Genomic DNA, 24,878 nt, shown 5'->3' on the forward strand with positions numbered 1-24,878 from the left:
CTTGCAGGTTCAATTGCCAATTTGTGAGCTCGTCCTTGATGTTTGGCCAGCAACTTTGTTTCCACCTTCCCATGTTCTAGAATCTGTGCTTCTCTCACCTGCATGATTGTTATTGTTAAAAAGCGTAAAATTTCAGTGCCTTTTTCCTCACTAATGTAGTAGCAGAAGTGAACAGTACATCGGCAACCCCTAAGAAGGAAACAAGTGCTCTCCTTTCAAGAAGATCGAGGAAGAAAAAATTAAACGTAAGCAAAGATAGCATACCATATAGGAAAACAATGATCTATATGAAACATCATGAAGAAAGAAAGCAACAAAAAGTGACTACCTGTCCATCGGCAGCACAGGTAACAATGCTTCGATCATCGGTGTATGGCATGATTTTTGCTTGAAAGACATTGTTATGATGACCTGAATGGAATGAGAGTGCAATTTTCCCAGTTTCCCATTCCCACAGTATGATCCTTCGGTCATCAGAACCTGATATGACTATATCACCATCAGCATTGAAGCTAACCGTATTCACACAGCCCCTGTGTTTCTCCAGCTTCCGGAAGACATCAAACCGGAGCACGAGATCCTGGTATAACAGTTACCATGCTTTGGGTTTTAAGACTTTACTCGGAACAAAAATAGGACAGCTAAAAGAATCTTTATGGAAATGAAAATAAGCTCTTCAGCTGAGGTCATATTCAGAATAATTAAGGACACAAATGGAGAAGGGTAATACACTTAACAATCACTTCACCCTTGGCCAAGTACACCTGGACAGATTAACGGTGACCATCAAAGTGAATGCAACAATTAAGCAAATTGATTTTGTCTCATATCTACAGTTATCTCTCTTTCTATTTCCTGATGAAATGGATATTTCAAATTTTGAAGAATGCAAAACTAAAGAAAGGAAATAAGGTAAGAGATGAGATAGTGGAAAACAACCCAATCTGCCTTTGTCCTAAGCTCCACCCGATGAAATAACAAGTGCTACATAATCAATATCCATAATAATAATATGGTCAGCAAAACTAAGGATATAAGCATGAATTGACGCAATGAAACAGCAACAACAACTATAATAATACAATTTATTGTTTTAACAGAAATAATAATGACAAATATAATACATGAAAACACTTTTCGCCTTAACATCTTTTAAGGATCGTAAACTCATCTGAACAATCAGTAAAAGAACAACAACAAGAAGTAGATACCTAATGTAATCCTACAAGTGAGGTCCAGGAAGATAAAGCCTATGCAGACCGTACCCCTACCTCGTAGAGATAGAGAAGTTGTTACCGATAGACCCTCAGCATAAAGTAAAGCATTTCCACGTAGCTTAAAAAGGGAATGCAGAAACAAGAGCCATAACCACAAGGAAATAATGGGAAATGGGAGCACTAAACAACATACAAGGGAAAGAACATTAATGACATCAAAATAATGTGATAACCTAAGCACAAAAAAACACAGGTAATAACCAAAATTGAAGAACAAGAAACTACGAGAAAATCAGGTAGTATCATAATTCATACAGCTTAATACTAGGACGAAAAAGAGTGTGACAAACAGAGACAAAAAAACACTAGGTTATTCTGCTTGGTGTATAGAGTTACCTTACTTGATATCAGAGGCTGGTGGAAGGTGTTAGGTATCCGTGGATTTAATGAAGGTGCGCAAAAGACCACGGTTATCGAAATAAAAATGTGACAAGTTTACACTGACATCTTTCAATGATCATAAAACTCATGTAGCAATAAACTACTAAGACATAAAATCAGAAAATTCACTTTATCATACAAATGCATCAATTTTTTTTTTTTTTAACAAAAAATAGTAATTAACAAGGAATAGTACCTCAGAGGCACGGAGTCGGTGGGCGAAATTTCTGGTAGAAAGTTCACCGACTTGCCGTTTCCAAACATCAACAACTGCACAATCGATGCTACTTCTCATCGTTTTCCTCATCATCGCGTTTACAATACACTCAATTTGATTGTATAAATAAATAGATAAATAAATTACTGGGAGACAAATGGCAATCGGATTGATTAAAACAGTATTTGATTAGCTATAAATCATAATGAAAGCGGATTAAGAGCGGGCCTTGGAAGATCTCGCCGCTACGATACGCTCTGCTTCTAACTGATTGTATTTTGCAACTCCGACAAACGGATATGCACACACCATTTCCCTTTTAATTCTCTCCCAATGTGTTTTTTACGTTTTGGTCATAAAGTATTTTTTCTCTCTCTTTTCCCCCCTTTTTTGACCTTTTCTTTTCCTACTTAAAAAGAAGAAAGATTATATTAAAAATATTTATAGATATATTATGAGATAGAGCCACATGAAGTATTTTGGAAGGCGAGGAGAACACAATAATGAAATGTCACTAGTGAAACTTATCTTCTCAACCTTCATTGAAAAAGTCATTTTTTTCTTTTAAAAAAAAAACATTTTCTTAGATAATATATTTTCTATAAATATTGACCAAAACATGAAAAATGTGAACATACGTTACATTTCTAACCTACATGAGCCTCAAATCTATTGATTGAATTGAAATTAATCGACTAAATTGAGATGAGTTGTTCGACTTCTTCTTCTATAATTTAAAATGAATTCATCGCCTTCACCAGGAATTAAGTTAATGTCTCTCGTGGTGTCATATGATGTTAGGGGCATGTATAGCTATATATATTTTAAAAGTTTATAGTTGTAAGAAAATTCAATAATAAGTTTTTCTAGTCTAGATACAAAATTGAAAATGACGAGCTATCGAGGTTTGAAAGGGGAAGAAGAATAGAGAACAACTTTTGAGTAAGAATTAATTGGGCTTGCTTAGACCACTCTAAGCTTAACTAAAGGCTATGACTAACCAAAGGCCAACTGGCTATAATTGTTTGGGGCTTTCGTGACCCGAATATCAAGACTTTTAGCATGAGTTCACTTTTACTGATGGATACATTGCTTAAATTCTCGAGGTCTGTCATGACTCAACAAATATAAAAATAGTTTGTCAAGCTTGTCAGTGGAACTAAGTGACACGTGTTTATGATGTATACCAAATTTAAGCTATGTAGCACCAGAAACAAACTTATATTTGCAAATGGACACTTGAGAGAGCATTTTACACAGGTCAGTTTTGAAATATCTCATTCCAAGAAATCAAGTAGTATCATTCATCAATTCAGGTCAATTGTCCTCCATCTTCACTAGGGATGAAATCCTTACATGGAGTTTGTTGTTGTGTTTCATCACTAGTATAAATCTTTACAATCAACTGGATTATATTTTGATAGGCTTGAAAACCAATCACAGGGAAAGGGCGGTTTTGAAAATTTTAAGGCATACATTTTACATAAAGAGAAATAAATAAAATTATGTAGGTTCGTAAGTCACAGGGATCAAAAGAAAGAACCAGAATTCACCCTCAAGGAAAAGAAATATAAATATGGGTTTAAAGAAAAGAAACTTTTTGCAAGACTGAACTGACGTCATCACCTTCATTTCAATGCATAATTCAAAACCAAGGCATTGGAATACATCACCTCAATATCATGGCCAGTTACATACTGGCTTCACCTTTTTTAGGACCTTTCTGATTTCTCTATTAAGGTGGGGCTAAAATTTGAACTATACCATGGCTGACTCATCGTCTGAGGTGTTACATACTTGCATCCAAGCCAAATTGACAAACTGGATGGCTTCAAATCCATTTTGTTAATCCTCACCAGTTCCCTAATACCCCTCAACAGCTTTTTATCGTCCTAATCAATGAGACAACTTAGGAGAAGCATGTAACTTGTGTGGAATAGTCATTTTCCGCGATTGAACCATCAGCAGTTTTGCTGAATGATCACTATTCAAGACTTATTCACACAACCCAATATTTGGTCATCATATGAATGCTGGGGTTCAATGTGGACATCATCTTCTGCAATTGCAAGTCCGGCTGACCAAATCAAACTGCAACAGTGTAGATAAGAAGTAAACTAATCAGAGGGATTTGTAAGATATCAAGCTAACATTGTAAGAAGCATGCCGAAATCCTGTCTCTTGATGGCTTCATAAGCAAACCAAAGTCATTGAGCTCCTAGTATAAATGAAGCATTCACGAGTAAAACAAAGACAGCAGCAAAAACAAGGTGCAGCATAGATTGCTCTTACCCAACATATCAACCAAAATTTCTACAGGCGCTAGAAAATCTATCCGGTGCACGCGAGCATATTCCAAGGACGACTGGAGTCATACTGTCTACTGAAGGTGTATTACAACCTGCCAGCCACTATTCAACCACATCCTCCTGTGTGCAAGAAAGGCGAGATCCATCAGCAGAAAGAGAAACAAAATCATAAGTGTATTCAAGTTTTCCAGGGCAATAAGGATGAACACCACTTCAACTAGTTTCTCATAAAGACATGATCAAGATTTTTGTGAAATCAGTCCTATCCTAAAATCAATTGCTTATACCTGCACTACTAGCTAGATGAAGCAAGAATCACCAGAACATCTTTATTGCAAATATGTGACTACTGTAATTCCATTTGTTGATTGTTACTGTGTAATAATTACGTAACTGAGTGACTGCTGTCTTTTAGTTCCCACACGCAAGAATGTAAAATAGGAGTTAATCACACAAACAAGCTACTGCAACATATATCCATTAATCGCAGGTTAACTATAGAAAAGACAAAAGTAGATCAAATGCATAAAAAGTGAAAAGATGCGAATTTCCAAGCACTTCTTACAGGACTATTACTACTTCCTCCTCAAATAACAGAAACATTTGGATTTTATAATGAGATAGATTCTTCTCCACCTTGATATTTTCTTTATCGAGAAGAAACACTCTAATTACATAAGGCGTGGTCCAAAAAAATGCATCTTACTAATTTGTTTTGTTTGCATACTAGGGTGTGAACTAGTGATCAATGAAGAGGAAGGAGAACTATAAGGTCTCTGGTTCGAAATCTCAAAGGCGGCAAAAACACTAGGTGATTTCTTCACAGCTGCCAAAGCTTTGGAGGGCAGAGATTTTTGCTACTTTCTCTAGTGTGGGGTAGTAAGCACCTGGTGGAATTAGTCGAGGTGCGCCCTAGTTGGCCCGAACACCACCCTCATAAGGAAAATATTTTCCCTATCAAACTTCCACGTGCCGAAAAGCCATTTTGGAAAAAGGTGACAGATAAACACTTTAGATTTCATGTTCTTATGACTAAACGAGTTGGATCATTCAGTTACAGACACTGGGCAATAGAAAAATTTAACTTTCTGTTAAAGCTCCCAAAAACAATCAGTCGGATCAATTACAGGTGCAAACAAAAATCACATAACCAGGAGTTGGGCGGTGTCAAATTCCCAAGCAGATTTGTGAAAACTAGCAGCACAAAAGTGCTAATAACGACCATGTGAGGTGCCTCTAAAATGTACCATTTCATGCACCCGCATGCTCATCGAATGCTACATGGACATGAAGAACACTATACATAACATTCGAAAGGGCAGGGCATGTGCTTTTTCAATTTTCAAAAGATAAATAAATGGATTTACTTACAGACTGTATCTTCCCAGAGGTGCCTGACAAGGTCAGAACCAATTTTGCAAAATTCAAAGAGAACATAGATATACATATTGCAAATACTTGGCCTCACAGAAGTTTAAAACCACGGCATCCACCATATATACATTTTGCCAAGATTTCTATGTGAAACAGCTTCAGCAATCAGACGACGAGCTTGCCCTTCCACAGCAAGAGGCAACGATGGTGCAGCTCCAACACCAACAACAATTCCTTGCAACCGTGCTTCTATGTTGCTGATTGCTCGCTGCAAATATCAACTAAACCCATTTAGTGGTTATGTCACAAATATTACAAGAGAAAAGTACAATTAGAGTAATAGTAGAAAGAATTCCTTTGCCCAAGGAAACTAACTCAATCGCCCAATCAACCCAGTTTTTCCTGGCAGCGGCCATCTTGCCAGCCTTCCATGTCTTATCCATCTGCTCACCTTCTCCTTCCCATCTACTGCCCTCTACCTTCACCCCAAACTCCTCCATCACTGCCTCCCTCTTTAACTACCAACCCCTACATCCATCTCAAGATACTTGCAAACAACTTCCTCCAAACACAATATAGTGAACTAACGATCAAGCACCAGTGCTCCACGCATCCAAATACTACGGTATAGATTTAGGAACGAGATAAGGAGAGGATATTGTGAGTCATTGTTTGAGGAGTTTAAAACTGTCAGAATACCTCGTTTAAGTTTGATTTAATTGGCACAATAAGGTTTTCTGTCAATTGGGGATCAAGATTGGGTATCTCGATCAGTTAAATGGTCAAAAGCGCCAAAATTCGGAAGATAAGGTATAACAATGTTAGCCACAAAACAAAAGGCAGTTTTGCCTATCAAAACTCATTAATTTCATTTACCAGAGATAAAAGAACAACGGAAACTGTAGCAAAAATAGCAAGGAGGAGATAAAAGTTCCAACCTGTGCATGAGGATTTTGGACCTCCACCCCACTAGATTTATGAGATTTAGTCCATTCAACCAGAGGATCATGGATGAAAGTTTCAAGGACACTCATTAACGTCTCTCTATGTGCCCGTAATACAGAAAGTGTGATCTCGCAAACCTTTAGGAAGATTCCTTCATAACCAGTAATGCCCAAGCCATCAATCATGTTCTGCACGTGGTCAATGTATGATTAAGTAATGTAAGAAGTTTATCCCTACAAAATTCAACTCAGATCTGATTACCAATATAAATTTCAAACTCTTCACCAATGCTAATACGGCAAAAGATCGCTGTTCCGTTCTTCTTACCTGTGTTAGCCTGAAAGGAACCAGTTCTGGTTTCTCTAACTGCAAACCCTTGTCAAATAAGCAGCTGAAATCAACGTGAACACAGTCACCAGTGGTTGAATCAAAGAGGATGTTTTCTCCATGCCTATCTCCAAGGCCCACTATATGACCAACCATTGACCAAACAGCAGTAGTATGAGCATATGCAACCCGAGCCCTGAACCAAGCAGCTGGTTCCGAAAACATGTTCAAGAACCATTTATGGAAAGCTGGAGGGAACATTGGAAGGATTTTGTTCTTCAGCATTTCATCTTCTGGCATTTTACCCAGGCACTGATCATAAATACGCTTAATTTTAGGATTTGTTTTCTGTCGGTCAAATTTTCCACAGCTTATGTAAATGTCTTGGAGTATTTGTCGAAGTCCACGGGTATGAGGAACCCACTCAACCATACCACAATCTTCTGTCAATGGTATCACTGCAAATGTGCGAATATAAAGCTTCCTCCTACGACTTTCAGAGGACTTTGATAGTAGACGATTAACCATTGCATTGAATTCCATCATACGTGCATCTTTCCTGAGATCATCCTTGGGTTTGCAAAGGAATGGGCGCTCAATTCCATCACTTCCCAAAAGAATAATCTGCAAAACACAAATCCAAAAAGAAAGGAAAAAGAAGATTTGCTCAAATATGAACAACATAATACAAAAGATCCACCGAAGTGTAATATATGCTCTGCACAATCCCACTGGGCATACTCCGGGTGCTATCAAGAGCACAGCAACTTTTCTTAAGGAAGCATAAAACCAATGCATCAGCTTAAGTATATATGTTTCTGGTTTCTTCTTTTTGGTGTAAACAAGAGGTTACAAATAGTATATATCAACTGTTAGACATTATATGGAAAAAGAATGTGAAACTTTATTAGCTCCTTACCAAGTTAATATAGGGGGCAAATGTTGTACAGTGTACGTACTCCAAAAGCACCTTTTTGGAGCTAGAATTAATAATATCTCCCCTCTAATCAAAGAAACTATCAGCTGTACACAACCATATGATCAAACAGTCATTTATAGCTGCTGCATCCGGATTTGTCCTAAGCAACAGTTTTAGTGTATAAAATTTATAGGGCATTGCATTAACATTCGGTACTTTTACTAAGTTAGCTATTAATAGAAGAGGAAGAATTACTAATCAAGTGTGAAGCATTTGAATAGAACATAAAAGAAGCCTGGCAGATTTCTTATTTGATAGGTAGGTGAAGAATCTTATCCATGGAAAAAAGCAGCACATAGGTGGTGCTTATGGTAGTGATCATCTTCTTCACAATGTAAAGCGACTATGAAGTTCCAACATTCTATCTACTTTCATTTACATCATCACCAAAAAGCCATAGGAGAGACATTTGTTGTTTATGTATGTTCTCAACTTTGCCTCTTGGATTCCTTTCTTCTAGTCTGAGGACTTCACATCATAAAAGGGCAGCCCCGTGCACTAAGCTCCCACTACGTGCGGGCTCTAGGGAAGATCGTACTCCAAGGGCCTATTGCACGCAGGATAAGGCTGCATATAATAGAGCCTTGTGGTTCGGCCCTTCCCCAAACCTCGCATGTAGCGGGAGCTTAGTGTACGGGGCTGTCCTTTTATGATGTGAAATCCTCCAGACTGGAAAAAAGGAATCTAAGAATCTTCGAAAGCAAAGTTGACAACATACATAAACTACAAATGTCCCTCATAGCTTTTCGGTGATGATGTAAATGAAAGTAGATAGAATGTTGGACCTTCTTAGAAGAAAGAATATCTTCGGAGAAAATCAAATGTAAAAGCATCAAGAAGAGAAGGCCTTACTTTCTTTGGTCTCTGAAGTGAGGAAAGAATGTCAGCCTCATCTGCAATTCCAGAAATTGTAGGAAGGTCTGAATAGAAGATTTCAGATGTAATGGACTCAGGTGTATCCACATCGTATGTAGGTAGATTGACAGTAAGGGACTGTTGGGTTGGCATTATGATTTCCACTGGCATCATCCGCTTCAAAGCACTAAATTCAGTCAAAATGTTGATTGTTCTTGCCTTTGTTTGACCAGGATGGAAACATAACTTAATTAGGTGATCAATGAGCATAGCAAACTGCACAAACAAAGAACTAACACTAGCTTCATTAGATTTTCTTCTTGCAGCATTTATAATCTCTGCAGCAGCCTCCTTCCTTGAAGGAACCGTAGATTTTGTAACAGCTGCCATTGTCCAAAGGGCTTGTTGGGGGTATTTCCGGAGAACACTTGTTATTATGTATTTCACCAACCGAACAATTTCTTCATTCTGATGGCAAATTCTGGAAACCAGTTGAGGGAGAACAGTTAACCACTGATATGTTGGAAAATCATTTAAACAACCTCGCATGATGCTCATAACCTGCAAAAGAGGAAAAGTTATGAAAAGAACTCAAAGATAACAGTATCATAACAAAAAGGTAAACATGTGTACACCACCTTCCCATGGATTGTTTTCAATTCTTTATTGGCTGAAGAGCTGCTTTTATGATAAACGCTACCAAAATCAAACCACAGTGTCAACAATCTAGGAAGGGCTTGGAAAAGATTCCTGTGGCCCCTGTGAAGTCCCTTTGCATAAAATAAGAGCACATCAGGAAGATATGACCACCAACTTCTCTCAGTGTTCATACTGGTGGCAGCAACAAGGGCAGAATTAGCTGGGACTGCTTTTGAACACGGTTCCTTGTCATCCTGCCGTTTTCGGGCATCAACAAGTAGTTCATCACAGTATTTTGCCAAGTAAAAGTATCCTTTTTCCCACTTGGGCTGTAATTCCTTCACCCTAGAGTACAGATTAATAACATCTTCTTTCTGCTTTTGACCAGTGTAATGTATCCACCTTGAATAGAGTAGGAGAGTTTTGGCAACGCCTCTATTCTCATTGGAAGACTGAGTATCACAAAGTAGAGCCTGTGGGTTCAATGGAACCAATGAGAGGCTAGTGATTGATGATATTGCTGCAGAGCCTACAACCTCAAAAGGCATATTCAGAAGGGTTTGTTGCAGCTCAGCTATGGCACCATCAGCTCTTCTGGTGCTCCACAGAAGCTTAGCCTTTTCCATGTGAACATTAGGTGCACCTGAGGCCTTGGCTTCTAGAATTGCTCGACTTGCTGTCTCGTAATGACCAGCAGAACGACAGAGCTTTGCATATTGAATCCAGCACTCCCCAACTTGAGCATTTAGACCACTTGCACCAAAAACTAATCTCCGAAAAGCCAGGAGTGGTTCCCTAGCCCAGAGAGATGGTTGAGTGAGTTTAAGCCGATTTTCCCAGCTTACCATTAGTTTTGAGAAATCTGAATCATATAGAACGAATGATTTTTCTAAGAAAGACTCACCACCAAGGAGAGAGCTATAATCCTCTAACTCCCGCAGCATGTGGAGCTTGACAACAAACGGGTAAGCTCTCGCATAAGAATCCATGCCCGCAGCAGCCAAAGGAGCAATCAGAGCTTGTTTCGACAAAGTAATTTTCTTAGCAACGGAGAACTGATCTTTCTTCATTATTGCTTGAAGAATCTTAGCGACATCCATGTCAAATAAAGCATTACTCTCAGAACTGTTACATACTAAACCTTCTTCATCAGCCCCATTAAGGTATTCATCCATCAAGTCCCACCTTCCGAGCCTCCATGCAGCCTGAACACCCTGCATACACCAAGTTTTCTTGTATTTAGGTATTCTAGATATTAATCCATCAACATGGGTGATTGTGGCCTGCAAATGGCACATGTTTAGCAAGCAGTTGACAACATCTGAATGCCTCTGGACAGAAGTTGGCTCCATCTGCAAAGCCTGCTCACAAGAAGTCAATACTTCTGCCCAGTTTCCTGCCTTCTTGTTTATCAATAGATGATCTTGCAAGCTCTTTGACTTGCGTAAGGAAGCAAATCCACATAAGCCATCTGGCTCATCCAACCCACTGTATATTTCCATCAGAAAAGAGATGTCTTCATCCTCAAAGACGCCACTCTTCTCAGAGGCAGGATTAAATGATCCCGACTTCTCCCGTACATGAGATTCAAAGTACAAAAGGGACCTTGCATAAGCTTGGCATCTGAAAGATGCCCTTGCAAGAGTCATTTTATGAATTGCAGCCAAGAGTTCTGAGACATGTTTACATTGAATAAGCACCTGGTCAGAATCACTTGACTGATTGATGATCTTCTCCTTCGACTTGAGAGCTTGTTGCCTCGAACTGGAAGTTTGAATAGACTGGGAAAGTGAAAGTTCCTGTTGTATGTCATCCACCCATTGACCAAGATTATCAAGAAGAGTAAATACAGCTTGAATGCAAACTTCGTTGTGCGCTGAACTTATACCTTTAACGACATCCGTGCAATTCTCTGATGCAGCAGCATCCAGAACAGACAAAATCTCCTCTGTTATGCCACAGCGTGCGTCTTCAGTACCATCACATACTGCATTGAGGACCAAATATGGAAGAAGATACATTGCTATTTGCATATCATGGCGGACTATACCACGACAGGCATAAAAAATACTTGCTCGAGAACCTGTTGCATGTGCAGTCAGTTTCCTGATCCAGAAAAATATCCATCTTCTAAATGACATTGAAGGGCGATAGATTGGACCAGAAGATGTGGAATCTGACATACTTGGCAGCTGAAATCTGGAGGTTAAGCAAGGAGCTATTATCTCCTTCACGTAACTAGAGAAACGATTCCACAATCTCTGGCCCCTTCCCTGCACTTCAACGAATTTACCATCCTCCACGGATGCAGGCAACTTCACCAGTCGTTTCCCTCTTGCCTGTGAAGTGGAAGCTACAATATTTTCATCAAGAGATGCCTCACAGCCAGCAATCTTTAGTAGTTCCTGAATCGCCAAGGCTGCAGAATCTTGAATAATGGTGTCAGGAGCAGCCCTGAAGGCCCGGGCCAGATGCTTATGAATCAACTCAAAGATTAAATCATCATCTGAACAAGCAATTTCGAATCGAATGCTTGAAAATCCCTTGACTTTTGAAGGATCAATTGCACCAAGTGCTCCAAGACAATCTGCACATATCAACTTCAGCCGCTGACCAACCATTGTTCTTGATTGTTCTGAACATCCTCTAAGCAGAGATGTGATCAAAGCACTCATTACATCCATGTTTGCATCTCCCACCTTAGTAATTAAAGCCATGATGTCCTCCCTCCTAAGGTTGAGTAATTTACTCAACTCAGAAGCAACCATATACCTAACATTCAAATTTTCATGATTCAAACCGTCAATAATGTCCCGCAACTGATCATTCAAGGTCATCATACCACGTCCTGCACTTATCATTCTGTTCACCCTATCTAAAGCAGGAATAGTAGGCAAAGGAGGAAACTCCCCAATGTGTTCCTTTAGAATCGATCTATTCTGAAGTACGAGTTCTTCCAAGATCTCCACAATTTTATTCAAATGGGAGGAGGAACTTTCAGTTTCTCTCTCCAGGAAGGGAACCAGAGCTGCAAAAACTTGAGAAATCACGTGTTTCGTGCTAGATGGTGATATCTGCGCTATCTGCTTGATGAAAAAATGTAAGACAGAGAGACCATCGTCCTGAAGTGATTCCTTATTAATAGCCTGCATGAGAAGAACCATAAGTTTTGGAACATAAGTGCTAAGATGGGAACCCATCAAACTTATCAGCAACTCAATTCGCTTGATAGCTTGTCTTTGCAGTGATATATCCTCCGCGTGCAACATTTTCCTATCAATGCTGTTTAGAAGACCAACAAAATGATTCCTTAAAAACGCAGGAATATCTTCGTCACCAGTAAGAATCCCAGACACTTCCTTTATCACCTGAGGAACCTTCATTAACCTGTGAAATTAGCAACATCATTAAAGCAAACACTCATGACTACTGGAATACGGTTAGCTACTTTTCATTTTAAAATAATCATGATAGGATTTTTTTTAAAATGAATAAGATGCAGAGTGGAGAAAGGTTATGGATGCTAAACGATGGGTTTTAGTGTGCTAAAGTTGTTTCTAATGCATAATGAGTGGGAGTTATCAGGAATTTATGGGACGAGTTCCGAAAAGACATTCTTTGAATAGGGAGATGGAAAAAGGTAACATTCATTCCTGTGTAGAATGAATTAATTTAATGACCTTTCCAGATTTTCCACTTATCCAGACACTACTATAGCCCAACAGAACAGATGGTACCTAGAAAGTCACTTTCAGCATCTGTTGCCAAAGCTTGAGAGTCCGACTTATTTGCAACAGAAAATGGGCCAGAAGGTTTGTCAAAAGGTTGATTCTATGAAAACAAAAGGTGACAGAATATGGAACCAACTTTTAAGGCTTGTTATCAGAACTTGCTTAAAATGAAGCGTTTCTAAGCTTTGGTCTTGGCATTTTCTCATGAGAAATAGAGCTCTTAAAGGGACTTTATGACGTGGAGAAGATGTTTCTGGCGTGAACTGGAGGATCATAATTATCTTTTCTTACATTGCATCGTGGCAATGGGTTGTGGGATATGATGTTAACTATTTCTGGAATACAGCGAGCAATTCCTAGATCCAGAAAGTCCATTTGAAAGATATTGCATACTAGACAACTCTGCATTTTGGGATCTTATGCAGGTAAAGGAACCAGACTTGAGGAGTAGCTCAATCAAAGAAAATATTGAAACTAAAATGTTGAACAATTCTTATTTTTTTCCGTGTACTGTTTTTTTTTAAACAGGTAACATTTTATATTCAGGCCACTGCCAGTACTTAGATAGTACTGGAAAACCATATTTACAAGAGTTTTTTTTGTGTACTCTTGATGCAATAATCATAAAAGCCTGTACATATGTTGCTAGACTTTACTAGTCCCCTTCAATTTTAACTAGGAAATTACAACCACTACTTTAACTGCTGGTTTTGTTAGTTAATCCTAACTTTACCCCCACCCGCCACACCACCCCAAAGGCCCAAACCAAAAGAGGATGAAGAAGTTAGGAAAGAGGTGTAAATCCATCTCCAACATCATCCATCCTTTGCAACTCAAATTCCTTTTTTGGGCCAAGCAGAACGACATATTACAATTAACTGATGGCACCATGAGAGTAACACTAGAAATTAAGACCTCTACCTGCTTTAGATACTATCAATTTGTGATTCCATCTCCCGAAAGAATAATCCACTTGAAAAAGGTAAAAGTTCAGAATTAAACCAACCTCTCCTTAGCTGCAAACCCCACCCGAGAAAAGCTAAAATAAGTGAAATAAGGAAATGGAACAGCAAAATAGAAAAGATAAGAAATAAAGAACAAAGGCTGAAAACTGCCTTTTCAACAGAAATGAAAGAAGAAATTAGAATCTATGCTTCAACAAACTCAACAATGTAATCTTCTTGGTGCTTTCTGAAGCTATGTTACCTTTTACTTATCTCATTTGACTCATCTTCATCTGTAAAGCATACAAGCTCATCCAAAAGAGCAGGGAGTGCAGCAGCAAAAATTTCTTGTTTGTCAGAACCAGTCTGCTCGTGGTAGAACTGCAGAACAGAGAGCAATTCTTCGCCATCGGCTCGATGAAGAGCATAAGCAAGTACTTTAGGCAGCCAATTTACAATTAGTTGCACCATATCTGTATTTAAGCACTTGGCGAGCTCATATAAAGTGAAAATTGCTTGTTCATTATCCTGCTGAGTAACAACCAACTTCGGGATGACGACAGGAACCATTCTCTTGACAAGTTCTTCAGTATCAGTGCCAAGAATAGCTGTCGCAAATTCTTCAACCATTTTTGGTCGGCTAGCAAGCCTTATAGACAGATAATCAAATAATTCATTTCGAATATGAAGAAATCGAGACAGGATTAATTCAAATCCTCCTCTAAGATGGAAGTAGCAAGACTTTATTATCAACCTTGATGCAATTATTCTAACTGCCACATGGGGACTATCAAGCTGATCAATCAATAAAATAAGACAGAACATAAAGGACTGACTTTGCACATCAACCACCTTCATAATCTCAGCTGTAGCTTCTAGAAGAGTAGCAAAAACTAGAGGATCATCCGCAGTCTCAACAGCGTGTTTTATTTTGTCCATGAACTTTTGTTCTTTGGATCTGCTAGCAGCCTCATGGCCATCCTCATCCAAGAACAAACAATTCAGAATACGTTCCTCAATGAAGAAACTAATCTGTTTAGAAAAGGATTCACGAATGGCCTTTTTCCTGTGAATGAGTAGGAAATCAACACATTTTAACCATTCAGATCTTGTTTCAAGCAAAATGCTTTCAGTTCCATGGAGGAGTATTCTCTGAAGCACACCTACACAAGCTAATTGAACAACTTCTGATGATTCATCAAAAAGAAGATGGAAGAAGATGGATTGTAAGTGAACATAATCATGGTCTGTAGTAGGCTCTTTCTTGTGTGTGTCAGGAAGACGCAAAACAGTTAAATTTGCTTGGTTCACAAGTCCAGCATTTATGTCACACTTTGAACACCAAAATCCTCTCACAAGGTCATCCATTGTCATATTTAGTCTTATACTACTCTTTGGCAAGTAAAATTTGCATTGGCATTTCCTTAATACACCACTTTTACATGATCCATAAAGGCATGTCAAGTAACCAAGACACACTGGGATTACTTTGTTAATTCGACCATGTGCCTCTTTTTCCAGGATCCTGCAAACCAATACAAAATAACTAATACATTAATGATATGGCTAAATCACTTGGCATTATAGAGATGGGGAAGCAGAAAATTTATGAAATTACTCCAACTTTATTCACACATCCATATGCACAAGCTCGTATGTCAAATTTGTTATGAGCAGATAAGTACAAAACCACATGACAACATATACTATACCAAATTAAAGAACCACTTTTGATTGTTATATAGAGCAGTCCAGTTCATAAAAATATACATTAAAACATAAAATCTAAAGCTTTTCCTCACTTACTCCAGCCTCTTGAACATGTGATTAAGTAAACCAAAACCAGACCACATTAATATCACTGGCATGGAAATGACAGCTTCAATTTTAACATCCTCAGCGGTATCACGGAGTCCCAAGTCCAATATCTCAAGATCATTTTCACCTTGCAGTACAGGCCCAATTTTAGACAGGATACGCAGAGAAAGGATCTTTGCCTTCGAGGATGAGTAGGTATCAGTAGATTGAGAACTGGTCCATGGTAGCCTTAGCAATGACGGCATAAGTGCTAAGTTGCCACCCTTGGTCTTGATATATTTACTCTCATCCGGAAGGGAACCTAAATAGATTTTTACATATTAAATGGAAAGACAAAACAACACAAAGTAAAAAAAATGCAGTTAATGGAAGGTTGATACTTATCTTTTCATTGACTCACAGAAGCACCTTCTTTGAGGATATCACAAAAAGCCAGATAAAATTTAAATTACCCTCATTGTTATGAAACAAAAAAGTAGATTTCAGCTGCAATTCACATTAAGAAAACAAAGGTATCCCCAGTAATGATGATAATGACCATAAGACCAGTTATATTGATATACTCAGCAGGGCTAGTTTAACTCAATAAATGGAACAAAATGAGAGAGAACTATCAAATACTAAACGGATAACTCTTACTGCAAACTACCAAGATGTCACAGCCTGAATTAGAAACCTATCCCCAATGCAATTGCTTCACAAGGATCATATCACTTTCAAATTTGGACAGAGTGGTCATATTTGTTCTGGCCGAAGTTTAAGACAACAACAACATACCCAGTGTAATCCCACCTGATGGGGTCTGGGGAGGGTAAAATGTACGCAGTCCATACCACCACCTCCAAAGAAGTAGACAAGCTGGCCGAAGTTTAAGAATTAGTATAAAATACGTTGTTGACTTTAGAACAACAAATAGAAACACGTTTAATCGATACGTCATCTCCAAGAAATATCAGCATCAAAAGATCAAGCAAGTCAAAAAAAATGTGTCATTCCAATTTCCCAGAATCTGAATACCAGTACAATTAACAGAACCACATGAATAAATAAAGCCAATTAGGACGTATAATTGACTCACAGATACATAAAGTAACAATATGACTAGACATAACTTTTCAACAAAATATGTTGGAACTCTTATTTCTTCACCGAGCCTTGTTTTTACAGGCAATTAGTATCTTTTCCCTGATAGATTATAAGCAGTGAGAAGTTACCGGAAATGCAGAATGAATTAGCTTCTAGCTACTATTTACCTGCTATGATCAATAGGTTGTGAATTGCTTCTAGAAAAAAATGGAAATCAATAGGAATTGTCAATTTCTGATTTGCCTGCATGACAATGACCATAATTATGGGGACGAAGGAGAGCATAATCCAAATGAACATGCATAACTAACAACCAACCTCTTCACACACCCAAGGGACCCATTCATACATCTGATGGAATATTTGGATTGAAAGTTCCACTTGAGGATATCTACAAAAAACAATACAGAGTGTACTAAGAGCAGTCAATGCAACTTCTGGGCCCAAAGAACTGGATTCCTGACTTGGAGGCTTTAGAAGTTTAACAAACCAAGTCAAAGAGTTATGCATATGATCAGCATATTGTTTCTCTCCCAAAGAGACAAATGCATAGCTAAGCTTAATCATATCATCAGATTTCATACTGGAATGTCGATTTTCATCATCAATTTTCTGATGTTTGGCATTTGAAATGTCCAAGTCTTCACCTGGTCTTTTCTCTGCAGTCCTTGGACTTTCATGCACCTCAGATAAACCTTTTCCACCATTATTAACGCTTTCACCTCCCGTAAGATCAGGAAAAAGTCTACATAAAGCCACTTGAAAGCACTGAATTAAAGGTGTGATAGGTGTCGGTGAGTAAAGCAAATGTATAAGAGATTCAGGTCTCCAGATATGAGGAGGGCAAGTCTTGGCGATACGAGTATATGCAAGACATAAAGCATCCTGAAATGAGTTTTTAACTATTAAAACAATTAAGTCAAAGGGAAAAAGTGAATTCATTTAGGTTGCTTAGACTATACAACGAAAAATTTTACTTGCTAAAGTCAGAGAATATAAACAGAAGGAAGAAGGAAAGAAATTCAGTGCACCTTCAGGTCAAGACTTCTTGTACTAAGCAACGAATGGGGAAAGATATTTACTAAATCGGCAGATGTCGATCTAACAACATCATCAGGACAATTGGTGTATAATACGTGAAGGCATCCGCCAATGGATGAATCATAAGCTGTATTGCTGCAATGAAACAAGGCATTATGTGAAGAAGCAAACAATCAATCAAGGAGAGATTCCGAATAAACAGAGCACATGGGATTTTAGACTTAAAACTGCACTTCTAGTTCCCTATCTCTTCAAAAAATGGGTCGGTGATGGCTTCTAAATTTTGTTAAATGCTGATGTTTCTCTTCAACAAACTGAATCCATAGCGTCTCTTGATCTAGGTTGAGTTATCATCCTGACACACTTTAGCAATCACATGGCAACTTCTTCCCGAAATGGTTATGAACATCTCTTAACCATTTTGGGAAGAAGTTGCCATGTGATTGCTAAAGTGTGTCAGGATGATAACTCAACCTAGATCAAGAGACGCTATAGATTCTCATATACTTAAATCCACAAACTAGCAAAACAAATATCCTATATCCCTGGATTAAATGGAAAAAGAACACACAAAGGTTTTTGAATTTATACTGATCAGAGAAGTCAAATTGTCGCATCTCCTTCAATTTTCTATTTCAACATAAATGGCACGCCTACTACATTCTGCTGGTATCCATTCACTAAGCCAAATGCAGATGAGAGGAATAGCAGTGTTACTCAAAATTTAGAGGAGGTTCACTTTTTTCCCCTGCAGCGTCAGAACTCCAAAGTCAAAAGTTTAAAGTAACACTACCTGAAGACTGGAAGATCATCCTCATCTCCGCGTAATATGGCCGTAATCAATTGAATCAATCTCTCGGCAGGAATGATTTCATGATTCATAGCTGCTCCGGTGATTCGTAGAAAGTCAAAACATGCCTTGATTGACATTTTGACAAGGAAAACATCAGATTAAAAAGCATGAACAGAAAATAATGGACATCAAGCTATGAATAACAAAAAAGCATGTTATGAAGATAACAAGATAGCTTGCTATGAAGCACCAACCATGCGCACATCAGCATCTCGGTAATACAGAAGGGTACATGCAGACAAAAGAGATGACTTCTTAAGAAGTCCTTCAACATGTAGAGTTCCTTCAGTTAAACATTTACACAGAACCTTGATGGAAGAAGAAGCAAAAGGCTGCCACCTTTCTTTGCCTTTGACATTAATCAGAATACCATTGCCATCGGAAGGTTTACAGCACAAGGGAAGATCACTTGATATCGTCGTTTCATGGTTGCTCCAATCTCCTCCGAATGATTCGCTGAAACACCGCAAAAATACTTCTCGTGGTTCTGCAGAGCTTGGTCGGTCACATAGTGAAGCAACGTGAAGAAGATCTATATGAAGAAAAAACAAGTCAAATTTTCTAGTAATAGCAATCAAATGAGGGGGAAAGTTACCCTGCCAAATCGTTTGTGTTAGAATAGGAGTAGGAACAGGGATAGTATATAGAATCCTACTCGGAAAGGGATTGTAATTTAGTGTCCTACTTGAAAAAAAAATTGGAATATAATGTCTAAAAATAGGGTCTTGGTGTAATAATATAGACACAACAATTCAATAATATTCTTCACTTATATTTCTCACATGGCATCAGAGCCTCCATGATCTTGGTCAAGAATAAAGAAAAGCTTTCGCAGCCGGCGGGCGGTTATAACTCATACAGCCACCCGTCTCAGCAGTGATTACATTAGCAAAAGTTGGGCCAATAATATATGCATGAAAAATAATCATGCTAAGAAAGACTGATTTGAAAAGCATCGGGGACAAAAAAGGTAGCCACCGTTCTTCTTTCCGATGGCTTCTCAGATCTGACTTGCATAGTACCATGCATCTTTCCGATAACTAGTTTCTCATTTCTGAATTGCGTAGCACCGTGCATCTTTCAAGTGACTACTTTCTCATATCTAATTTGTGTAGCACCGTGCATCATTCTGAACTACTTTCTTATATCTGAGTTGTCTAGCACCATGCATCTTTCCGGTGAATTTCAGATTTGATTTGTGTAGTTCCGAGCGTCTTTCTAGTGACTTCTCAGATATGATTTACGTAGTTTCACTTTTCGTTAGTGTTGTGCAAAAACCAACACCACCCAAAGGTCCAGTGTCTCCCAGAGATCAAACCGTGACTAGCGTCGTTGTGAATCAACCTCCCCTACGCCGGCCGGGAGATCAATACCTCCAACGAGATCTTACCATGTGCTGGCGCATGAGCTTGTTCCGACCAGTTTTTTCGATGGATTTCTTGTTCAATATCTACTCTTCTCTTGATTTCGAGACGACCCATACATTTTATATGCAAGAAGTAATACTAGTTTCCAGCAACTTTCCAGCATAAAGGACTTTCCAGTGATGTTTACTACTTTTTCAATCATTTGTTTCAGTTTGCTCCTTTTCAGCTGAGATCGCCCAGATGTTTCGAGCAGTCCTTGCTAGTTTTCTCGCAGATATCTTCACCAAGTCCCTCACTGGTCCTCGTATTAATAACATCTATAACAACTCAGTACATATGACCTATATGCATCAGCTTGAGGGGGTGTTGAAATGGGAGTAGGAACAGAAATTGTGTATGAAATCCTACTCGAAAATGAATAGTATATAAAATACTACTCGGAAAAGAATCCTTCTCTGGGTGTTGTGCCAAAACCAACACCACCCAGAGGTCCAGTGTCTTGAGATCAAACTCCAACTAACAACGCTATGAATCAACCTCCCATACGCCGCCGGGGAAATCATCACCTCTGACGAGATCTTACCACGTGCTGGAGCGTGAGCTTGTTCCGACCAATTTTTCAACGGCTTTCTTGTTCAAGATCTACTCGTCTCTTGATTTCGAGACGATCCATACATTTTATACCAGTTTCCAGTAATTTTCCAATGATGTTTACTACTTTTCCAATAATTTTTTTCAGTTTAGTCCTTTTCAGCTGAGGTCGCCCGGATGTCCCGAGCAGTCCTTTACCAGTATTCTCTAAGATATCTTCACCAAGTCCCTCACCATTCCTCGTAATAGTTACATCTACAACAAGCTCAGTACATATGATCTTTATGCATCAGCTTGAGAGGGTGTTGGAATGGGAGTACGAACAAGAATAGTATATAGAATCCTACTCGGTAAAGGATTGTAATGTAGTTTCCTACTTGGAAAAGAATTGAAATATAGTGTCTAAAAATAGAGTTTTAGTGTAATAATGTAGAGACAACAATTCAATAATATTCTTCTCTTATATTTCTCATAGTTTGAGTTTCTCAAAAGATGTTAGGAAAAACTACATATCTCAACCTCAATGAAGATAAGCATAACATCACCACATTTGTCATGAAAGTGAAATTCTAAAGAAATGTTCATGACAGTTGGAGCATAGTCATAATTTAGGAACGTCAAAGACACCTCTCAATATTAACTATAATTATGATAGAAGCCAAATAAAACAAAAATCATTTGGTAATCTATTTTTTCGTTTCCATTTAACTCTATCTTATTCAAGACAAAACATTGTTTCGACTTATCTCTTCTCGTGTGATTTGGCATTCCTCATCAGTAATTCTTTGCGTTGATGTTTTTATTTAAGCTACCTTTAAACTGATCGAAATAATCTTTTTAGCAATTTGTTGACTCTATTCCACAACTCTAGCCCCAATGAAGCTTTTGTTTGATTATAACTACCAATATATATTGCAATGGATGGATCTACAGGAACTACTTGGAAACAATTTCAATTCGTACCTTCGACCACCAATAACATGTCCATAAAGAATTGCCGATAAGCATCTCGATCTCCTGTACGGAGAGTAGATAATAGCGCTCCAATTGTTTCAATAATCACTGTGTGTCTGGAGCTGGAAAAATCAGAATGGTTGTTAGCTGTTACTCTTAACTACATGGAATTAATTTGAGGTAACTCTATTAAAATTTCAACTCTAACTCCTTATCTCATTAGCACCTTGACACACGAAAGACAAATAGGCTCATCACTCCCATGAAGGGTCGAAACTCCACTGAGAAAGAGACTAACGACACCTCTACAAGTTTCTCAGAGGCAGATAATTAAAGAGATTATCGAAAGGCAGGAGTAACAGATTTAAATGAGCATTTTTTTCTAAAAAAAAAAAGTGATTTCTGTGTCTGTAGCTGGACAAATCAGCACGGACTAACAAACTCAAGAAAGATTGCATTTAACAAAAGTGATGTCTCTCATAAAACTTTAATTCTAACTCCCTGTATCTTCACTTGAAATATGCAAGAACGCAAAAATGGTCTCTCGTCAAACATCCAAATTCTAATGAGTAAAGAGGCTACTTGTTTCTTAGAAACAGATAATGAGAGCTTAATATTATCACAAGACAAAACCAACAAACTCAATTAAGCTTTTTAGTATCCGTTTAGTCCAGGCCAGCTCTGGCATACCTCCACTACTGCACCTGGCAACTTACCGCTACCACGAGAACAGTTGCCGCCAATCAAGGTCAAATGGAGAGTTACAGTCAAAATTCAAACCTAACATCTGCAACTATTCAAATACGAAAATGTATGTCTCTGCTGCGACTCACCGGAAAGCAGGTTCAGCCAAAAACGGCAATATACGTCCTATCACGGGAAGAACAGCAGCAGCCTTTCCATGATAAAACACTCCAGGAAAATTCTTAGCAGTATTTGCTATGAGCTTTAGCACTGCAAGAACCTCTCTCTCATTCGCTATAAGCAAAAATCATAAGAATCAAAATTACTTACAGAGTAGAGCTAAAAAAAAAAAAAAAAATTTCTAGAATAAAAAGAGACCTGATGAAGAGGGAACGACGTAGGCATTGAGAAGATTAGGAAGTACGGCGCGAAATCGGAGCTCCAATGCGTCGTCGTTTCGGAAATTAGGAGGTGTAGATGATGAAGCTGCTATGCGTTCTCGAAGTTCGTGCACCAAACTCGACAGATTCGCCATCCCCGACCGATTGATTGATTGATGCCTCCTTCCCTCGCTCTTTCTTTCTTTGCTTCCCTCCTTTTTCAAAAACTGACCCGGATTCGTAAATCGTATACCGGGTTGGTTACCGTGTTTATTTATTGGATTTGGAGGGAAACGTGCCTTCAATTTTGAGAGAACAAGTTTCCAAATAACCCTTTATGCAATCGAACCAAAAATACACCTAGTATTTGATTGGGTTTGATTTAAAATTTTAAAATAATCATAATATTTGATTTACTTAAATAAAGTCAGAATAATAGCTAAATCAATCGATAAATACATACAAATGTTATATTATTTATAAAGAAATTATAATAAGTACTTCGTTATATTCTATGGACAGTTGTATTCCTGATTCTCTAGTTAGTTTTGTTTAGTTATAAAAAAAAGGATAGTCTAATGTTTACTAAAGCTACCGCTATGTGTGGTGTCCGGGGAAGGGCTCCACCACAACTTTGCATTTCTGCTAGAGTCTGTTTCCAAGACTCTCGTGACCTCTTAGTCACATGGCAACAGCTTTATCAATTTCTCCAAGGCTCCCTTTCAATTTTATTTATTTACACTTATCATAAATTTTTACTTATTTAGTAAGATTGTATAAAAAATTTGAAATTTTTTTATATTCTCTGTGACTTATGACATTTTTATATATATAAGAAAAAAATAGAGTAAAATTTAAGAAATTCTAATTGCTCATCTATACAAAACCTTAAATTCATATCATGATTTAATGGTGCATAGCCCAACGGACCTAGAAAATGCATCTTATTAAAGTACTTCAACATGGGCAGAAACCATATATATATATATATTCCCAATATCATGAAAATCATAATTTTTCAGAGTTGAAGTTGAAGTTTGAATTGTGTTTGACCATGAATATAAATTAAAGTTATTTTTGAAATTTTATGAGAGAAGTAGGAATGAAAAAAGTGAAAACACTTTTTCAAATACAATTCCACATTGTATTTAGAATTCTCATGGCCAAACACATACTATTTTTCCTTTTATATTTTATAAAATGAAATAATTTTTTCGAAAAAAAATAAAAAAATTCATAACCAAACGGCTACATATATCAAGCTTCATCAATTATCCCAATAAAAAAAAATTACTCCATTATGGAAAAAAAATAAAAGATACTAAAAAAATATTATCCTATTATTTATTTTTTAAAAAAAAAAGACTAATGAATCTTGCTCATGATGTGTATGGTGTTTTTTCCTTCAACAAAATATGTGTCTACTTATATAAAAAAAATTTATGAAGACCTTAATGAAACTTTGCAAGATAATATTAATATATAATTTGATCTTGATGAGAAATTGACATGATTTCACCATGCAATCTTAATGAGATTTTAACATAACAAATATTATAAAACTTTGATGAGAATTTTATTATTTTATCTTTCGTATCTCAGTGTAATCTTTAATGAACTTACAGCAAATGTATGTTTCTTTCTTGGCTTATATCTTTTTTTTTCTTTTTCACAATTTATTCTTCCCGTAAGATTTATTAAAAATATATGAGAATAAAATACTTAATATTTGATATATAATTAGTATATAGTTCTTATTTTAAACTTTTATAACTTATAAGTACTCTGTTCGTTTACTTTTATTTGTCACTATTTCGTTTTTTGAGGTTAATCTGCATAAATTTGGGTCAATATATAATTTAATATATTAAATTTAAAATTTAGATAGTTGAAAATTATATGAAAAATGTTATAAGTTACCATCCTTTTCATAGTAATATGAAAAAAATAGTCATCTTAAATTATTGATTAAAATTTCTGCAAGTTAGACCTCAAAAATTGAAACAATGACAAGTAAAAATCAAGAGAGAATAAAATTTGTGAATCAAGGAAACTTTTTGGGCCCCAATAAAATAAATTCAAATTTCACAAATGGTCGACACTTGTGCTCAAGCATCTTGTATTCT

At 37.4% G+C, this 24,878-nt stretch overlaps 2 protein-coding genes across 4 annotated transcripts in view; both read right to left on the reverse strand.

The window, feature by feature from the left end:
* LOC107840598 (DDB1- and CUL4-associated factor 8) overlaps positions 1 to 2,277 on the reverse strand; it is a gene marked incomplete in the record, with an annotated part of 6,008 nt that extends 3,731 nt beyond the window's left edge. Inside the window, 3 exon segments of the mRNA XM_047395230.1 lie at positions 1 to 98; positions 329 to 580; positions 1,855 to 2,277. Coding sequence (XP_047251186.1) covers positions 1 to 98; positions 329 to 580; positions 1,855 to 1,968 — 464 coding nt within the window.
* A 1,052-nt stretch (positions 2,278 to 3,329) lies between these two features.
* Positions 3,330 to 23,118, reverse strand: LOC107840599 (serine/threonine-protein kinase ATR). 3 transcript variants are annotated; one of them, XM_047395231.1, is made up of 17 exons: positions 22,751 to 23,118; positions 22,522 to 22,666; positions 21,698 to 21,810; positions 18,971 to 19,308; positions 18,717 to 18,841; positions 17,914 to 18,058; positions 17,201 to 17,767; positions 17,050 to 17,125; positions 15,785 to 16,097; positions 14,241 to 15,503; positions 9,303 to 12,690; positions 8,662 to 9,225; positions 6,831 to 7,454; positions 6,497 to 6,691; positions 5,687 to 5,826; positions 4,168 to 4,304; positions 3,330 to 3,966 (listed from the first exon to the last, which is right to left on the reverse strand). In XM_047395231.1, exons 1-16 carry the CDS (start codon positions 22,905 to 22,907, stop codon positions 4,256 to 4,258), a joined length of 8,202 nt encoding a protein of 2,733 aa, XP_047251187.1. In that variant the 5' UTR covers positions 22,908 to 23,118; the 3' UTR covers positions 3,330 to 3,966; positions 4,168 to 4,255. The 3 variants fall into 3 exon arrangements, with proteins under 3 accessions (XP_047251187.1, XP_047251188.1, XP_016539995.2); XM_016684509.2 differs by lacking the exon at positions 3,330 to 3,966 and having other exon boundaries at positions 5,556 to 5,826; XM_047395232.1 differs by lacking the exons at positions 17,914 to 18,058; positions 18,717 to 18,841; positions 18,971 to 19,308; ... (1 more) ...; positions 22,522 to 22,666; positions 22,751 to 23,118 and having other exon boundaries at positions 17,201 to 17,273; positions 17,530 to 17,655.
* Positions 23,119 to 24,878: the final 1,760 nt, after the last annotated feature.

Source organism: Capsicum annuum, chromosome 8 (genome assembly GCF_002878395.1).
Source record: "Capsicum annuum cultivar UCD-10X-F1 chromosome 8, UCD10Xv1.1, whole genome shotgun sequence".
Classification (NCBI taxonomy): Eukaryota; Viridiplantae; Streptophyta; class Magnoliopsida; order Solanales; family Solanaceae; genus Capsicum; species Capsicum annuum.